The 17592-nt window shown below is 50.6% G+C and overlaps 7 protein-coding genes across 7 annotated transcripts; 5 read left to right on the top strand and 2 right to left on the bottom strand.

Annotated features, from left to right (window-relative positions):
• Positions 1 to 494: 494 nt before the first annotated feature.
• On the top strand, positions 495 to 2486 carry EDD37DRAFT_663881 (general substrate transporter; the record flags this gene model as incomplete). The annotated part of the gene is made up of 7 exons (XM_062819199.1): positions 495 to 635; positions 689 to 1262; positions 1311 to 1559; positions 1610 to 1753; positions 1808 to 2060; positions 2111 to 2213; positions 2268 to 2486. 7 exons carry the CDS (start codon positions 495 to 497, stop codon positions 2484 to 2486), a joined length of 1683 nt encoding a protein of 560 aa, XP_062674197.1.
• Positions 2487 to 3192: 706 nt separating this feature from the next.
• On the top strand, positions 3193 to 4173 carry EDD37DRAFT_678474 (uncharacterized protein; the record flags this gene model as incomplete). Its single annotated transcript, XM_062819644.1, has 1 exon — positions 3193 to 4173. The coding sequence occupies one exon, from the start codon at positions 3193 to 3195 to the stop codon at positions 4033 to 4035; it is 843 nt and encodes a 280-aa protein (XP_062674196.1). The 3' UTR covers positions 4036 to 4173.
• A 58-nt stretch (positions 4174 to 4231) lies between these two features.
• On the top strand, positions 4232 to 5737 carry EDD37DRAFT_304538 (uncharacterized protein). Its single transcript, XM_062811235.1, has 3 exons — positions 4232 to 4588; positions 4653 to 4780; positions 4827 to 5737. Exons 1-3 carry the CDS (start codon positions 4303 to 4305, stop codon positions 5580 to 5582), a joined length of 1170 nt encoding a protein of 389 aa, XP_062674195.1. The 5' UTR covers positions 4232 to 4302; the 3' UTR covers positions 5583 to 5737.
• A 1623-nt stretch (positions 5738 to 7360) lies between these two features.
• On the top strand, positions 7361 to 8139 carry EDD37DRAFT_304454 (uncharacterized protein). The gene has a single exon (XM_062811234.1). It carries the CDS (start codon positions 7417 to 7419, stop codon positions 7996 to 7998), a length of 582 nt encoding a protein of 193 aa, XP_062674194.1. The 5' UTR covers positions 7361 to 7416; the 3' UTR covers positions 7999 to 8139.
• A 3130-nt stretch (positions 8140 to 11269) lies between these two features.
• Positions 11270 to 11914, bottom strand: EDD37DRAFT_647955 (uncharacterized protein; the record flags this gene model as incomplete). The annotated part of the gene is made up of 1 exon (XM_062817958.1): positions 11270 to 11914. The coding sequence occupies one exon, from the start codon at positions 11912 to 11914 to the stop codon at positions 11270 to 11272; it is 645 nt and encodes a 214-aa protein (XP_062674193.1).
• Positions 11915 to 12796: 882 nt separating this feature from the next.
• EDD37DRAFT_304187 (uncharacterized protein) lies at positions 12797 to 15188 on the top strand. Its single transcript, XM_062811231.1, has 4 exons — positions 12797 to 13084; positions 13134 to 13597; positions 13647 to 13730; positions 13777 to 15188. The coding sequence occupies exons 1-4, from the start codon at positions 12922 to 12924 to the stop codon at positions 15133 to 15135; spliced, it is 2070 nt and encodes a 689-aa protein (XP_062674192.1). The 5' UTR covers positions 12797 to 12921; the 3' UTR covers positions 15136 to 15188.
• On the bottom strand, positions 15188 to 17088 carry EDD37DRAFT_304426 (putative exoenzymes regulatory protein aepA precursor). Its single transcript, XM_062811232.1, has 2 exons — positions 17086 to 17088; positions 15188 to 17027 (listed from the first exon to the last, which is right to left on the bottom strand). The coding sequence occupies exon 2, from the start codon at positions 16837 to 16839 to the stop codon at positions 15241 to 15243; it is 1599 nt and encodes a 532-aa protein (XP_062674191.1). The 5' UTR covers positions 16840 to 17027; positions 17086 to 17088; the 3' UTR covers positions 15188 to 15240.
• Between the last annotated feature and the right edge of the window lie 504 nt (positions 17089 to 17592).

Genomic DNA, 17592 nt, shown 5'->3' with positions numbered 1-17592 from the left:
CGAGACCATAGATATAGCCGCTTGAATCTCGTATAAACGGCCCTAGTTAAGTTCACTAGATAGCTTTAGACGTTATCTCGCTCTGGGATTATTATAACCTAGCGTTAATATATACTCGTAAATTTATCTCTTCCGCTGGGATTTGAGTAAAGCTCCTAGCAAAATCAGTGTGCCTCAACCCTCCGGGAAAGGATTTCCAGTACCTAGGTACAGCCTTGTTATTGGTGCTGGTCTTCTGCCGAGTCAAGCTGGGAGTCTTGGAACAATAAAACGAGACCAACCCTGTGGGTAATGCTTTTCCGGTGGAGAAATATCCGAGTCAGTACTCTCTTCGTCAACGTGCATACCCGCGGGAAGGCAATTTCTCCCTGTCTCGCAAAATCAAGTGTAGGCTCCGCATGTTGAATGGCGAATGGTCTCCGGCCCACAAAGCCATTGCACGCCTTGCGGGGTTGCGGGGAGCATCTGGGGAAACAGAAGCGAGGCAAGGCAACATGAGAGGTCCACTCCAATATGAAGAAGGGACCGATCCCCCAGAATCGCACATCTCACTGTCTGCTTGTTCTAGACAGCCTTCAGATTCTTGTGTGACTGCAAAGCTACAGCCCAACATGATCTCTCTCGTACAGTTTGGTGTGAGTGAACTACAGCAAGGCTATATACCTACGCTGACTGACATCACAATCAGATTGTGCTTTTTGTTGGCCTGGGTTCTATGACCTATGGTTACGGCTCCAGCATCATCGCTACCACTACTGGACAGCCAACCTTTCTATCTTACTTCGAACTCGACACCAAGCCTAATGCAGCAGCCCTCCTGGGTGCCATCAATGGCCTTTTCTCCGCTGGTGGCCTCTTTGGCTGCATCTCGTGCTTGTATATCCCTGACAAATGGGGTCGGAAGAAGTCTCTCTCGTTCGCTGCAATCTGCGCCATTATCGGTAGTGGTCTCGCAGCCGGCAGTGTCCACATCGCCATGTTTATGGTGGCTCGTTTAATTACTGGCTTCTCCGTTGGTGCATTGGTTAGTCTCGTCCCGCTTTATCAGAGCGAGATCTCGCCTCCTCGGATTCGTGGTCTGCTTGTGGGCATGCACGGAACCGGTATTGCCACTGGATATTGTGCCGCTAGCTGGATCGGCTTTGGCTTTTACTTTGTCAATGCGAAGTCTACACAATGGAGGATGCCTCTTGCCATTGGAGCATTGTGGCCCTTGCTTCTCGGAGTAGGTGTCATGTTGATCCCAGAGTCCCCACGTTGGTGTAAGTTGATCCCAAAACCATGTGACTCCCGCTAATAACTCGCCTCAGTACTTACCAAAGACCAACCCGACCAAGCACTCAAGGCATTCAAGGCCTGTCGAACCGAGTCAGGACCTCAAAATGACGAGCATGCAATACTCGAAGAGTTTCACCTTCTACATATGCAAGTTCTTGAAGAGATGAAAGAATTTGTGCCATTGAAGGCCTTTTTCACCCGACCGGCACTTCGCAAGAGATGTTTCATCGGCTGGTTGACCATGGCTGCTGGTCAAATGACTGGCACGATTGTGATCAACAGTGAGTCTGCCCTGGCTGCCTCCGTGTCTGATACTCATTGCTCGATGCAGACTACGGGCCTTTCCTCTACAAGAAATTGGGCTTCAGCGTTACAAACCAGCTTTTGATTCAGTGTGGCTGGATTTCAGTATGTTGGCTGGGAAATGCTTTCAATGCAGCTGTCATTGACAGAATCGGCCGGGTGCGCCTGTTGAGTAAGTCTTCTGGTTGTTCTTGAGATCATATACGACGCTGATCCTTCTCTACAGTATTCGGCCTCATTGGGGACGTAATCGCCCTTGCTGGGGAATGTGCCACAGTCGCACAATACACCAAGACTGGCTCACCCGCTTGTGCTAAAGCTGCTGTATTCTTCCTTTTCCTCCATATCGGATTTTATGGTTGGACCATCGATGCCAGCACCTACATTTACGCATCAGAAATCTTCCCAAATCCTCTTCGTGCTCGTGGCATCGGGATTTCCATCGCAGGCTTGTTCATGATGGTTATCATCTTCACTAGGTGAGTTCCTTGAAAGGATGCTGCGCCCATTCAATTCTGACTGTGGAAAGTGCCGCACCTACTGCTTTCGACAAGATCGGGTGGAAATACTACCTGGTCTTCTGTCTTCTCACCGCTATGAACGCGGTCATAGTTTGGTTCACTTTCCCCGAGGTACGTTTCCTTTCTATGCTGCTCATATCGAAACGAAGACTGAAAGAGGACCAGACTAAGGGCAAAGCTCTTGAGGACATTGCTGAGATCTTTGGAGACGGGATTGTCCTCTCAGATGCCCGTGAAGAAGAGATTCATCGCCGTTTCAAGGAGTCTGGCTACCAAGCTCAAGTCTTGGACGAGGTGCATCACGAAGTTGTGCTCCAGGACGACATGCACCATGGTGAGAAGATGGTTGTCACACACGCTGAGCGGACCGAGAACCTCGCTTGATTGTGGAAAAGAGTAGGCTTGCGTCTACGAGATATGTGCAAATCTGGCTTACCATTTCACCCCACTCAGAGAGAAATCTCGGAAAGTTTCCATATAACCTAGGCACATTTCGCCAGACGTGAGAGGGCTTTTCGCCTGTGGCGCATTCACAACGCAACGATGCTGCAATTTTCACCAGATTTGCTGAGATTTGACTGTTGGCTATATTTTAGCTAAAGAATCTGGTTAGATACAGTTCTATTAAATCGAAAAGTGATACGATACCGCCATCTTGTGATTGCATGCTAAATACTACATATTTCATAGTTTGACGGTTTCTCGTGAATCAAGAAAGTCGTGAATAGCCCTGGTTAACCAGCCTCTCTTCGGCAAGACGTGTTGACTCGTCGGGAATTCAAGCAATAGGAAAGTAGATAAGCGTGACCTAAGGCTACCGAGTACAGTGTTGGAACCTAGAATATGTCGTACGGTCAGCTGAAGCCTTACCAGGTACTTGCCGACAACAATGAGAGGCCTCATTTCGAGTACACCGGAGTCTGAAGTCCGAACTCTCGAAAACTGGTGCTTCTGGAGATACGAGGATGACTTTCACAAAAATCGATAATTCTGAACTTACTAGCATTTTCCTTTTAGCCTTGTTGGATCCTGACGGGCAATTGAGGCTCCCTTGTCCACGATCAGAAGACCAATTCCATTTCTCTGCTACATGGCTACCTCATCTCACCTGTTCCGGGTTTTATCAAAACCAATCAAGGTTGACATAGAAACATGGGAGAACTGGATCGGCTCAGAAAGCATGACAGGCTTGATCCAAACGAATTCAGTAACGAAAGTAGGTATATATCAAGCCTTCAACGAATATCCGTTGGCTACAAAAACGCCAAACACGGTTGATCAAACGAAACTTCATAGCGGCAATGTCACGCACAGTGATATTGAGCCACCAACAGAAAAGTGTTGCCTGATGATGTATCAGACCGACGACCCGGAGTTTCTGAAGGAGCAATTCCTACGGAACATCGGCCAAAGTAATGGTACTCTCTCAGGAAAAGAACCTATTTCCTGTGCGGAATGGGATTCAAGAGTCTACAAGCTTGTTCAAGATTTTGATCCAAAGGGAGCTGGATACAGTGAGTCAATCGCCTTGATTTGCGTTTTAATTATCTCAAGCAGTCTGCTAAAATTATTCCCGCCGTCGTGGCGTGGCCTTGAAGCGCCTGCACCTTTTATTCTCAGCGTTCAAATGGAACCAAATGATGATGACGACTACGACAAATTTTACCGAGACGAACATCTATATATGCTGTCGAAAGTGCCTGGGTATCGTCGATCACAACGCTATCAATTGGTGTCTTCAGATCATCTCAGCCTCTCATCAGTGCCTAGGTTTATGGCAATCCACGAGTTCGAAACCCTGGAGACAACCGATGGTCCGGAGTTGAGAGAAGCCGATGCGAGCCCAAATACTCATCGAGTGATTGGAAATGCAAAGTTTGTGAACATTCGGGGGTTTAGACTTGTCAAGACACTTGGGCATATCAAGCAGTAGGTCTTTCGACGACGATAGTACGGCATAGCTGAGGTCTTGATGACTACCTCACTATCCTCATGGGTTGTGAACTGCTTCATTGGTGCACCCAGACTTTGCTCCGGCTTCTTCTCCGCATTTGACCCTGCCAGTCAGACCTCTTCGGTGTTCATTTCCCAGAGCTAGTGGCAGTCTAATATAATAAAAACTTAAAGAAGGTAAGGTCTTTCACCACTTCGATGTGGATACAAGATAGTGAATCAATATCGCGTGAAAATTGCATGCTTCATGGCTACAACAAGGAAACATGCACTTGTGTTTGGGGCGTCTGGTGTCTCAGGCTGGGCGGTTGTCAATCAACTTCTCCAGGATTATCCATCACCAGGCACATGGAGCAAGGTTACCGCTCTAACAAATAGGCCACTGACTTTCGAGACTTCTCAATGGCCAACAACAAACAAGCTTGAGATCATTTCAGGACTCAATCTCCTAGAGAAAGCTCAAGAGACGTTCGAAGAACAGGTCAAGAGTAGAATCACAGATATCACCACAGTCACACATGTTTTCTACTATGGTAAGCTGGCTGATCTTCGAATAAATCCTTTCAATGTGGTACGAGTAGACTGATTACGAATTAGCCTATAAAGCCAGCACGAATTTTGAGCAGGAGAAAAGGGATGCTGTGGATATGCTGTCTCGATCAATCACGGCTGTTGATAAACTCTCACCAGTCTTGGAGTTTGTGGCCTTCCAAACAGGCGCAAAGGTAAGCCGTCCTTACATGTTGGTTCTATGCATGCCAATATCGCTAGATGTACGGATTCCTTCTCCAGGAGGATCATTACTTCCCGACGCCGCTCCGTGAATCATTGCCTCGACTTAAACCACCTTTCAGTGACCAGCTATTTTATCACGATCAACTCGACTGGCTAGATGCTTACTCCGCGCAAAAGTCGTGGACGTGGTGCGAAACAAGGCCTGATATTATCATTGGATTCGCTCCGAACCACTCAGCTTACTCACTAGCGGCATCTCTTGCCATTTACTTCTCTCTGTGGCGAGAAATCAACGGTCCTGGCAGTGTGGTTCCATTTCCTGGGAACCAAAAGAGTTGGCAAGCCAAGCATAACGAGGCTGGAAGCGATATGATCGCTAAGCAAACCATCTTCTTGTCTTTGCACAGTAACATCAGTGGGAACGGAAATGCTTTCAATGTCGCATCTTCGCCAAACCATGAAACGTGGGAAGAAAAATGGCCACAACTGTGCAAGTATTTTGGCCTTCAATCTGCACCGCCTAGCGGTGAGTCGAAAGAAGTTCGACAGTATATCAATGATCACCTCGATCGATGGCGGAAGATAGAAGAGACATTTCAACTTCGAACGGATATCGCCCAGTCAGAAGTGACCATGCCAGGGTTTGAGATTTTGCACCTAACATTGGCCGACTTTGATCGACACTACGACTTGAGCAAGATTTACGGCGCAGGCTTCCGCGACAAGAACACAGTCATGGAAACATGGGGATTGACTTTCGATAGAATGAGGAAGGCGAAAATGATCCCATAGTATAAGTCTATCAGGACGAGAATTGAAGATTTCCTATATCGTGATATATTGCTGTGCAGACTGCTCCATAAGCTGAGCTGATGGGTGACCAGCCACATAACCAGGCTTCATAGCTCCATGCCAAACATCTGCTTCCCTAGTGCGCGTGAAATCTTGAAAGGGTCTGCACAAATGGCGAGCGCGTAGATTCTGATGTGGATGTTGTCAAGCTGGCGCACATTGATCAAGAACGACGTTACCCAATGCGGCGTCGCAGCGTTGCCGGAACCGACCAAATCCAGTGGGCAGGATATCGAGCTCGGAGCGACCCTCACAGGATGCTTGTGTACGAGTTCCAGTCGTGTTGTGGGACGACCAAAGTCATGCAAAACGCAGTCGCGGGTCCAAATGTCGCTCGTGGTTCAGAAGGACGTTGGATTGCGGTAGCCTTGATCGGACTGAAGACAAGCGGAGGAGGCGTGGGCGTCAGCTCTGAGGTAACACGGGCCTCTCCCGATTCGGGGTGTTGTTTGTGTTGACTGCCACGGCAATCCTGTGGAAGAGTGGTCTTCGATCGTTTCTCGCGGCCAGAGCGGAGGGTATTGGTCCCGGAATGCCTTTCAGTGGTTCCCAGTGTCTGTAGCATGGCAGATTTAAGCCGACAGTGATGTGCTAGACTCGCAGGGTGCGACTTCCGCTGCGGCAAATGATGCATCAGGTTTACGCCCACTCCTCTTTTCAGGCGTCTGCGAGTTTTGCTGAGGTTGTTATTTGGCTGTCATTGTTGGTATCGGAGTCGAGTACATTGTCGCCACGAGATTGGTCAAATCATACACCATGACTGGCGTGGTAACGGAGGGGGAATGCAGACTGGGTCAGAACACAAGCTTGCTGACCCCAGCAGTGGTCATGTGAGGATCAGATTTCACCATGGTGAAGTTCAAGAAGAAGGGGGGAGATATCCAGAGCATAATTCCAGAGCATCGCGCAGGAGTGCAGAGCATCACTCGGGTGGCCGTTGGGAATGTAGAGCATCAAGACGGAGCTGAAACACCGTAAAGTGTGTGGAAACGATCAACGTGCGGAGTGGTACGGAGATCAATGCTGCAGAAAGCGTCTGGTTCTGAGGATCTTATTTTCTTAACAGCCGTCGGGAAGACATGCCTGCTTTGGGCCTTTATCCCACCACTGTCTTCCAGGGGATTGGCGGGCCACATAGGTTCCCTTTCGAACGACAAGAAGAAGCTCGACCAACGCACAGAATACTAAAGACTCGGAGCGACTCATACAGGAACTCATGAAACGATAGCTGGTTGCATATGCAAGCATGCGCCTGCCACAATTTCGGAAAATGGAGTAACCAACACATGTCGGGTCCTTTCTCTGACCAAACACTCCTTGCAGATTACCAGGTATCATCTGAATGTCATATTGCTGTACAACTTCGGCCTCTTGATGGTGGAACCGACTACGCTAGTCCACAAGTCGACGCTCGTACTCAGTAAACCCTCGACTTGCTGGATCGGCAGATCCCATCCACAATTGCAACAGAGACAACCTCTCGGCATGTGCAGTAACACTCCGATCTTGATGTCTTTTGACAATGTTATCGCCTATGTCTATGACCATAGCACAACTGCCCACTTGTTCCGTTGAGGTATATTCCTCCCTGTTGCGTCCTTGAAGTTGTCCGTGTTTTCATCCTCCTCCTCCTCATTCTTGCTGCCCTGGAAGCTGCCGTGTCCTCCTCTTCTGCTGCTTTGTCCTCCTCCTCCTCCTCCTCCTCCTCCTCCTCCTCCTCCTCCTCCTCCTCCTCATCCTTGCTGCCCTGGAAGTTCTCCGTGTCTAGATCAACATGCAATCTCTCCTTGCAACCTTGAGCTCTGAGGCTGGGCGTGGTCCTTCGTGTGTAAGAACATGGTCTTGGACAGTCTCGACCGACGCAGGTACTCGCGTGTCAAAGTGCCGCCTCGACTTTCTTCGCGCAAGGTTCTTGTTCCACCTTGGCCTGTTCCTCTTGCTTCCTCCCCACGAGCTTCTTGTTCCCCCTTGCCCTGTTCCTCTTGCTTCTTTCGTTGAGCCGTTTCCTCCTCTTCGCGCCTGTTTGCTTCTGCTTCCGCTTTTTGTGCTTCGGCCCTTTGCTTTTCGCTTATGGCGCGTCGTTCGGCTTCTTCCCTGGCTCGTTGCTCCTTTTCAAGTTCCAAGCGACATAGCATTCGTGTCTACACATGTCCATCCCCTCCTTTGTCCACCCAATAGTTCCTCCTCATCCTTGCTGCCCTGGAAGTTGTCCGTGTCTAGATCAACATGCAATCTCTCCTTCCAGGTACCACGCAAGACAGTAACAGTGTCTACACATGTCCATCCCCTCTTCGCTCACGCAGCACTATTGATTGGTTCTGCTGAGAGCATGTCATTGTGTCACATGTCCCGCTGATTCGACTCTATGGAGGAAGGGTGCCCGGCTCGAGAGGAGAAAGTGTCCGCTCAGCGATGTCGTAGAAGGAACAGAGACAATAAATTTGGTACTCGCGGCTACGTGGAGTCTCTTGGATGAGTCAGAGTCTGTGGTTTTCGAGAGTGTTGTGGTTGATCCATTGTTGCGAGAGTTGAGCGAGGTTCGAGAGGGAGATGCTTGGGAGGAGGGAGTGTCCGCTGAGCGAGGTTCGAGAGGGAGATGCTTAGGGGGAGGAAGTGTCCGCTGAGCGAGGTCGTAGATGGGATAGAGACAATGGATTGGATGGTATTGGCTGCCGGAATGTTTCGAGTCTTTGGAGGAAGGCTGTGCGGCTGGAGGGGAGGAAGTGTCCCAGCGAGCAAAGTCGTAGAAGGGATAGAGACAATGGATTTGGTATTAGAGCCTGCGCGGAGTCGCTTGGGAAAGTCTGAGGCCGTGGCTTTGGAGAGTGTTGTTGTTGATCCATTGTTGCGAAGGTGGTTGGGGGTGTCAGACACGGTGGCTCTGGAGGATGTTGTTGTTGATCCATTGTTGCGGACTCGGTCGGAGGTGTCAACTTGATACTTTTGGAGGGTGTTGTTGCAGCAAGGGCTGAGGGACTGGCTGCCACGCAAGTCCGCATCGAACCGTGTCCTCCAAAGGGGAAATCAAGCCACATCTCAATCGACCGCGATAGTCTATTGCATTCCACTCGGGTAAGAGTGTGATCATCCCGCCGTGCTACTGAATCTTGTGCTTTTGTCTCTTGTCAAGGTCGCATGTCGTCCGGTCCAACGTCTTCAGGAATCGATTTCATGTCTTGAAATGCATGGATATTCTCATTCCGCAAGCCGTTGAGGCGAGGAGTGTGTGTCGGAAGAAGGCTTTCCATTCAGGACGAGAGGAGCATCCCAAAATCGCAGCAAATGCGCTGGGTATGTGATTCTGTTATCGGAAAGAGTGCGTCGGAAAAGAATGCTTGTGTTGTCGAGGACCAGGCGTGATGGGAGGAGCTTCGTCGGATGGAGGAATGCGGCATCGAGGAAGAGGGCACGTCGGGGAAGAATGCTTGCGTTGATGAGTACCAGGTGTGATGGGAGAAGCTTCGTCGGATGGAGGAGTGCAGCGTCGAGGAGGGTACGGCCTCGAGGAAGAGGGCGCGTCAGGGAAGAATGCTTGCGTTGATGAGTGCCAGGTGTGATGGGAGAAGCTCGTTGGATGGAGGAGTGCAGCGTCGAGGAGGGTGCGGCCTCGAGGAAGAGGGCGCGTCGGGGAAGAATGCTTGCGTTGATGAGTATCAGGTGTGATGGGAGAAGCTTCGTCGGATGAGGAGTGGGATCTTGAGGAGGAATGCTTGCGTTGGAGATGAGTACCGGCCAACACTCCGAGCCATGCTATCGAGAAGAAAGCGGACTGCTGAGAAGACTTATTGCTCTAGAGATGTCAAGCCGCACAACCAGGGCAGCTGAGTGAAACAACGACCACAGACATAACAAGCGTGTGCAGGGCACACTGGAGGCTTCTCGACGGCACACAGGACCGTCAACCTATTCTTCTCTTCCAATCATCCGGCACATCTGGAATGAGTGGACTTCCCGAGGATATCTGGTCGAGCTGCTATCGCCAGGCGCCGCTTTTGGACCTGCTGCATACGCCTTGCAGGCGACGAAGAGGTGGATTCGGTCTCACGACGAGCCTGCGATGTCATCCATGGACCAGCGTGGGAGTGGGCAAACTGCGACAGATGACATGTTGTGCGAGCCAGGCTCAAGACATTTCCTTCAGTAGAACCAGTTTCGCCCGTAGGCTGCTGTGTTTGCTGAGATTCTTCCGCAGTCTGCGAGGATTCGGGGCATAGGAGGAGAGAACACAACCTTGACGCGGTTGCTTTTGCATGCAGTGGTAGGCGGAAATTGAGGCCAGAGAGCCTTGAGGGTGTGCAATGCGCTATCCTTCACAAGACTTGGGAAATTTCGGTCAACCTGCTGGTAGAGCTACCACAACATGTTGCCTGAAGATCAGACCTTCCGCGGAAGTTGACCAGATTGACATTCCCATTCTCTTGACTTGCGACCTTTCTTAGGGCAAACATTCCAGGACACTTCGCCAATGAGGAGATCTCGTTTCCGGACTGACCACAAACCGAGTTGCAATCAAGGTGTTTACCCCGTATGGCTCCTTTGTGTGGTTTTTCTCATCGATGCGCAATGGCCGCATATTTGGGTTCGATCGGACGGCGAGGAAGTAATGAGAGGGGAAGAAGGGCTGTACAGATTATCATTCTGAGTCAGATACTCGTGCGACAACAGGGAGTTTGCGTGAGATCGACATGGCGCATTGTTGAAGCATTGACAAAGTGATGATCCCATTTCGAGAGTTTGTTTCGGAGGATGACCCCGGACTTGCACCGAAGTTCATGATCATCTCCTTCAAATTGACCTTGACCGCTGGAGAGTTTCGGAGTGTGGGGGCTTGCATCGTTCGCCGTCGCGCCGCGAAACAAACCCCGGATGTTATCCCGGATGTCTGTACTGTTCTGCAGCTCTTCCATGCCAAACTTTATCCGCCAGGCCGGACGACGCGGACAATATTCATGGCTACGGCGATAGAAAATTCAAGACTGTGAGCCGCTGTAAGGCCTGTGTGGCCCACCGTACAGCCCAGAGATATGTCGTTTCCGCATTACGCATCGAGAGTATGGGATGGCACGAAATGGTTCAAGATATCTTGAGCGAAGTTCTACAAATGCAAAAACTATGGGATAAAATGGTCACCATGCCAAACGTGGCCCTCAACTTCGCCGTCAAATAATAATGCAGCGATGTCGATATGCCACGCTCTCAAAATGTGGCACCAAAGTCTGATCTCTTCAGCAAGCTGTAGTTCTTTCCACCAGTATTTAAGTCGAGCTTCGCTTTGGATCAGCCGTTTGCTCTCTTTTCCCACGTTATTCATAATCCGCGGCTACCAAGGCCCGTCAAAGCTATCGACCATGGCAAGGGCAGCGCTGGCTCAAGATATAGCGTCCTTCATGCGGTCGTGCCATATAGGGAGAAGACCAACCAAGAGCATGGTGATCGGCCTGGGCCGAGAAGCAATTTGTAAGATCCTCCAAAAGGATTGTATTCTTTGCCGGTTGTATGCTGCAGCTTCTTTTGTCCATGGTCGAAGGACAACAGCTTACACGAGAGCCTCTTTCCAGAACGGGAGCCTCCTTGGGCCGGGACACAATTACCAAGTGGACTTCAGCAGGGTCTGGATGTTCAAGGCTTCATTCGTGTCCGACGCTGGCCAGCACCTTTCTGTCTCCAAATATGAAGTCTTCAACCTTCCTCCAGTATCCGCGTTCGTATCTGTAGAGGCTCAATCCCAGAGCCTGACCACGACTGCCATGAAACAGATCGGTGAGCTCCATCAGGGTTTGGTCAACCTTTGCATCATCTGTGACCTTGTTCTGGACGGTGTAATGGGGTGCGAAGCTTCGGTCTTGCTGGCTCAAAAACGAGGTCCATTGAGCTTTCAGATCCTCGTAGATGGACCTGAGGCGACCCGAGTCGTCCTTCACGTGGATGCCGACACCGTGTTTCATTCGGAAAGGCTGGCTGGCGAGAACGCTGAAAGGAGCTTGTGAATGTGTAAGACGGGTAATGTCATGTGTGAGACGAGGCAATTGTGAGCCTGGCAGGGCTCGAAACAGCGCAATGTGCGCAGCCAACTTGTTGATTGCAGGAGGAAAGTACTTGTCGCGTAGCGAGGTCAACAGCATGTGATGGTCCCTATCCGTATGTAGCGTCAAGACATAGCTTTCTTCGTGTTCGTTTCCAGTCCTGGCTTTGTGTTCATCCCTCCTCTTATACGTCTCACGCGTGTACGAGGCCGACGAAGGTAGATGCGAGGCGCGAGAAGGACTTGTCATGGCGATGGACCTTGGCAGACGCGGAGAGAGGCTGAATCCAGGCATGGCATGTCTGTGTGAATCCGAATTGCTTCTGGTAAGATACATGATATAAGGAAGAGCTTCACCTCCGTTCTGTCAAAATGGAATGAGAGAGTTGTAGCACGTCATGACCTGAAGAATTAGTCAATCTGAGCCAGAGCCCTCCTCTCTCCATGTCAGAATGCATCGGGCGATAACTTCCCTTGGATGAGGTAGCTGACTCTGAGCAGCCCACGAAGCTGAATTCGGCGAAAAGAGAGTCTTGGTTCAACCCATAGATGGGATGTGTGTACACAGTGAACTGGGAGCAGAGTTGCATGGCTCACTCACCCCGCAGTGTTTGGAGACCATCAAAGCGGCTCGGCGGGTAAATCAAGTGGTTCCCAACCTGGTCGTACTGTACTGTACTGTACCTGTCCTGCTGTGGACGGATCATGACGTCCCTGTACACCCCTGCTGCAGGTACCCAAGGGCCAAAAAGACGTCAAGTATTCTATCTGACGGTCAGCACCCTGAATGTGTCGTACCCTGTGCAATCTACTGTAGGAGTGGTAAGTACAGTATCCGACATCATTGTCATTCGATAAACATTGACCGCTCACTGTTCCGTGGTAACGGAAATTCAATTCATTATTATTTATTGGTTTCTATGCGGCCTGTGCCGAATTATCAGAAATCCAACAGGTGCTGATATTGACCATTTAGAGTTCAGTCGTGAAGCCAAAGGCAAGATAAGAGCCGCTTCTTCGTGGACTGGCAAAGGTTCCCAGATCCGAAACGACGAGTGACGTCGTCGATGACTCTGTGCCACGAGGGCAATAGACCTGATCTGTTCTTATCTATCAAGCCATTTCAATCCGTCTCGCTGGGAGCATGCTTGCCGTCGCAGTCACTCGCTTGGGTCACTAGACATCTCATTTTGCTTTGCCCACTGCAAGGCAGTAGCGCTCGTTATATGATTTCAAGTCTTCGTACCTGTTGGTGACATGTGTGGCATTAGCTGTGTTGTTGCTCTCGAAGAGCGGACACGCCGCTCCAATGAGCAGAACAAGGACAAGATCAAAGAAAGGCTTTGTGAGAGTCTCGAACAAATCCGACATCGTGGTCCAGATTCGACAGGCACCTGGATCAGCGATGACGGACGCGTGGGTATATCAGACCTCAGTGTACTTGTGACATCCACATGCTAACAACTTAGCGCTGGGTCATGTCCGACTCGATATCAATGATCTTTCACCTTCGGGGTGCCAGCCGCTGCATTCGTCCGACAACAGCGTGCACACTGTAGTCAATGGAGAAATTTACGACTACGATAACTTGCGCCTCGAGATGGAGCAGAAGATCAAGTACAAATTCCAGGGCACTTCTGATTCCGAACTGGTTCTAGCATTGTACAAGTACTATGGCTTGTCGTTTCTGTCCCATATCCGCGGAGAATTCTCAATCTGTTTATTTGACAGCGAACGAGAACTGTTCATTGCAGTTCGGGATCGGTACGGGATCAAGCCCTTATTCTGGACTGTGCAAAATGGCCAATTATTGGTTGCGGCCGAGATGAAGGTGTTTCTTCCGTTAGGATGGAAACCGGAATGGGACGTCAAGAGTATTGTGGGAGGGGATTTTCAGATTGGAAATCTGACCATCTTCAAAAGGGTGCAGAAGGTGAGAGCGAGGCTGAGTTATGCATGATGATCACTTTTGACGTGGGTAGGTACGGCCTGGGCACGTTCTGATCTGCAGATGCTTCGGTACCATTCATGAGCAGCAGTATTGGGACTCACGATATCCAGACAAGGTACGTCGCCCATCCAGTGCAGGGACGATGCTCACCAAACATGAAGAACGTCAAAGAAGCTCGAAGCGAGCAGGACATGATCCAAGGTGTTCAAGACCGTCTCGTCGATGCTGTGAAAGAGCGCCTGCGAGCCGATGTCAAGGTTGGAGTTTCCCTGAGCGGTGGCATAGACTCGTCAGTCGTCGCGGGAATTGTCAACCACCTGCTCCGTCAAGGTCATCAGATAGGCTCTGAAGCGGTAAACGAGCGTTTGAGCTGCTTCGGTATCGCCTTCGATGAAGAAAGTGGCTTTGATGAATCGTCCATAGCAAGTCGCACCGCAGAATACCTCGGTGTCAAGTTCTACAAGAAGCACATGAATGAAGACGAGCTCGCAAGGTCATTCGCCGATGCAACGTGGCACGACGAGCAACCCAACCCCGACCTCAACTTCATCGGCACGTACGCACTGTCAGAGCTATTCCGGGACAAAGGATTCCGCGTCAACATCAACGGGCAAGGTGCCGACGAGATCTTCGCCGGCTACAACATCTTCCTTCCGGACTTCCTGCGTGAGCCGGACACTGCATTCAGCGGGCCTACTATACCTGAAGATGAGCGTCTATTGGAGTTGCGCAAAGCCGAAGAAACATTGAACAAGGTATACCAAGGAAAGTTGGATCTCGATGGCAGCTCCGTTGCGCGGCGCCAACTGAACAACACTTTAACACCGGTGCAAATGACGGCAGCGTTTCCACCGCTCCCCGTCAAGGAGGATTTCTTGCCCGCAAACAATGTGGTGGATCCCCAATTGACGTATGCTGAAAACATTGACGGGGTCATGCTTGAAGATGTCAGTCGGAGGTGGCACCCGTTGCACACCGCACTGTACTGCTTCACGAAAGCTCACCTCCAAAACCTGTTGCTTTCGAACCTGGGCGACAGGGGGGAGATGGCGCATTCGATTGAAGGCAGAACCCCGTTTTTGGATCATCATCTGGCCGAGTACGTCAACAACCTTCCACCAAGCATGAAGATCCGACGTGACGAGAACGGCGAATGGGTGGAGAAATATGTCCTTCGCGAGGCCGCTAAGCCCTTCATTACCGAAGAGATATACAAGAAACGGAAGCATCCTTACAGCGCCCCGGTTGAATTCCCTAAAAATGGCCCCATGCACCGATTGCTGCAATCATTGGTCACTGAAGAAAACGTTGCGAAGCTCGGGTTCCTCAAACCGGACGGCGTTGAAGGGTTGGTAGATCAGGTGTTTGAGACCAAGGAAATGCCGACCTTTAGATTGGTCATATGCCTGGCGCAGTGGGTGGTGTTGCAACAACGATTTGGTGTGGTCAAAGCCCAGTCGGAGATTGAGCAGTTCGAGTCTGGAAACTTGAAGGTCGGGAGCAATGTCATGCTAGGATGAACGTGAGCCTCTTTTGCTGACCCGGAAAACACGCAGGATGTGGCTTGACAGCTGCTGTACATTGTAGCGGTACAGTGCTATCGCGGTGGCAATATCAATTGCAGATTAATGCTCCTCATACACGATTTCGCCCTCGAACCAAGTAGTCAGGATTCTGGCTTTGTCAAAATCACCCCTGCTCAAGTCCTCGCTGACAGCAATGAAGTTGGCCTTCTTGCCAGTCTCGATGCTCCCTGTTTCCTTCTCTTTGCCAACTGCCTCGGCACCTGCTAATGTAAGCATACGGCAGATTCGTTCTCCGCCCAGCTGTTTATCGCCGAAACCGACACTCTCAACGATCCCAGCCATGCAGGGAAGCAGGTCTGGTAGCTCTCCGGCGCCCCAATCACTCCCAATAGTGGTATGGGCATTTGCTTTGAGCATCTTCGGAAAGTTCCAGTCCATCAAACCTCCGCTAGCAGTTGCAAGGGGATTCACAAACAGGAACGCAGGCGACATTTCTGCCGTCACGTTCAATTCATTGAATCGCTTGTAGTCATCATCGTGCACACCATTACAGTGCGCTATCTCGTGCCTGGGTCCGTCCGCGTTGGTCTTTCGAACAGCTTCATAGGCGTCGAGGGTGAGCCTGGTAGCGCCTTGACCAGTGCAATGAATCTTCATCGTCATTCCGATAGCATCGTACTTTTGTACCGCCTGGTGGACATTGAGGATGAACAGCTTGGATTCCTCGACGCGTCCGTTTTCTGTCAGACCTGCTTGTGAAAAGTATGGCTCCAGTGGAACTCCGTCAAGGATGATCTTGACAAAGCGCGTATCGACATGTTTCGATCGGAAGAAAGCGCTGTCGTCGATGAGGCGATGAAGAGCCTCGGTGCTCTCTTCGGCGAGCCAATCCGGAGCGTACACAATGTGAGGGTGTATGTTTATCTTGAGTGCACCTTCTGCTTCGAGTTCGCGCAGCCCGTGAAGCATGAGTGAATTTGCAGATGCCTCCTGGCAGCTGGTGACGCCTGCGCGGTGAAGCATGTACTGAGCATCCCGCAAAGCCCGTTTGACATGAGACAAATTCGGCCGTGGAATGGTTGTTAAGGCCTTGCTCATGCTCATCTCAGCCATCTCTCCTGTCAAGTGGCCCCGCTCATCACGCAAATAACGGGTGCCTTGACCGTCTTTCTCTGACTCGATATCGTACCCGGCCCGCTTCAATGCTTCAGTGTTGAGATAGGCGCTATGAGCGGCGCCGCCACGTATCAGGACCGGGGTACCTGGATAAGTCTTGTCCAGCGATTCGCGGTGAAAGTTTTCGATCTGGTAGGCCGTCCCCACCAGCCAATCTTGGTGAACATGAGCGTACTTGCACAAGCAACTACCTTTTTTCAGCTCTTCTCCAACGGTATCTGAGTTGAGTCCGCCCATAGGTAGCTTGACGTGTGATAGCATTCCAATACCCGATATCAGCATATGGACGTGAGCGTCGTGAATGCCAGGCATGATAAACTGACCCCGAAGGTCGAAGATGATGAGATCGTCGTTGTGGGCTCTGGCTTCGATGTCTTTGGTTGTCCCGACAGCCGAGAAGTTGCCTTCGGGGTCGACGATGAATGCTTCGGCCCATGCAGCATCTTTGTTGACGGTGTAGACGCGGCCATTGATGTAGGCCACGCTGTTGTGCAGCGACTCCGATGAAAAGCTTGGAGACATGGTTGCAGAAGAGAAGAGAAGAGAAGAGAACTTACAGAAGAGACATACTCACGATACGGGGTGTATATAAAAGGGTATTTCGTTTGGGCTCGCGATAAGGTTGACGCTTGGGATGCTCCTAGCGGACTGCATTCTGGACCGTGATGGAAGGCGCTCTCGCTTAATTCCGAAAGTCTTCTCCAACAAACCTGATCTAGCAATTGGATGAAAGCGCAAATATCAGGGATTGGTCGATATGCAACCCACAATGCCTTGTACTTGTAGCAAGCAAGCACATCGTTTTGGCCTCTTCACGCGTTCAGATTGTTTTCCTGTGGGCTTCAATGTCATGGTTGTGGCACGCGCGATGCGTAATTCTTGAGAGTGCCCTTGACGAGCCGCAGGTGGAAAGAAGTCGAACGAGGCACAGAGGCCTACTTCGATAGGAGGTGACGGAGAGTCATGAAAATGAGAACAGGTATCATGAGCGAAAGAATAGTTGCTCGAGGACGCCCTGACAGACTCTTGATAAGTGTCCAAATCATACACACTTGGTGGTCGATGGACAGGGTATGGAAATGGAGCGCAATTCAGCCGCGACCGCATGCTCCGTGGGCTCATTTCCCTCGATGGCGGAATCGTCAAGACGCTTACCCGGGCACTGCAGGTGTCGACTGTCTCGTAAATCGATCCTACAGACGTTGCAGTTTCACCCGATAAGAGCTGGCTTCTTCCAGGATCGTTATAGTATTTGAGGACTTCCGCACTGAGAAG

This window comes from Exophiala viscosa, assembly GCF_022695815.1.
Source record: "Exophiala viscosa unplaced genomic scaffold EDD37scaffold_2, whole genome shotgun sequence".
Taxonomy (NCBI): Eukaryota; Fungi; Ascomycota; class Eurotiomycetes; order Chaetothyriales; family Herpotrichiellaceae; genus Exophiala; species Exophiala viscosa.
Note: the sequence above shows the minus strand (reverse complement) of the source record. Positions and strands in the feature narration are given on the sequence as shown.

Coding starts and splice junctions, on each gene's coding strand:
- EDD37DRAFT_304538 (XM_062811235.1), top strand. CDS start 4,303: ATGGCTACAACAAGGAAACATGCACTTGTGTTTGGGGCGTCTGGTGTC. Junction 4,589..4,652: donor CACACATGTTTTCTACTATG/GTAAGCTGGCTG, acceptor ATTACGAATTAG/CCTATAAAGCCAGCACGAAT. Junction 4,781..4,826: donor CCTTCCAAACAGGCGCAAAG/GTAAGCCGTCCT, acceptor CAATATCGCTAG/ATGTACGGATTCCTTCTCCA.
- EDD37DRAFT_304454 (XM_062811234.1), top strand. CDS start 7,417: ATGCAATCTCTCCTTGCAACCTTGAGCTCTGAGGCTGGGCGTGGTCCT.
- EDD37DRAFT_304187 (XM_062811231.1), top strand. CDS start 12,922: ATGTGTGGCATTAGCTGTGTTGTTGCTCTCGAAGAGCGGACACGCCGC. Junction 13,085..13,133: donor CAGCGATGACGGACGCGTGG/GTATATCAGACC, acceptor CTAACAACTTAG/CGCTGGGTCATGTCCGACTC. Junction 13,731..13,776: donor ACTCACGATATCCAGACAAG/GTACGTCGCCCA, acceptor CCAAACATGAAG/AACGTCAAAGAAGCTCGAAG.
- EDD37DRAFT_304426 (XM_062811232.1), bottom strand. CDS start 16,839: ATGTCTCCAAGCTTTTCATCGGAGTCGCTGCACAACAGCGTGGCCTAC.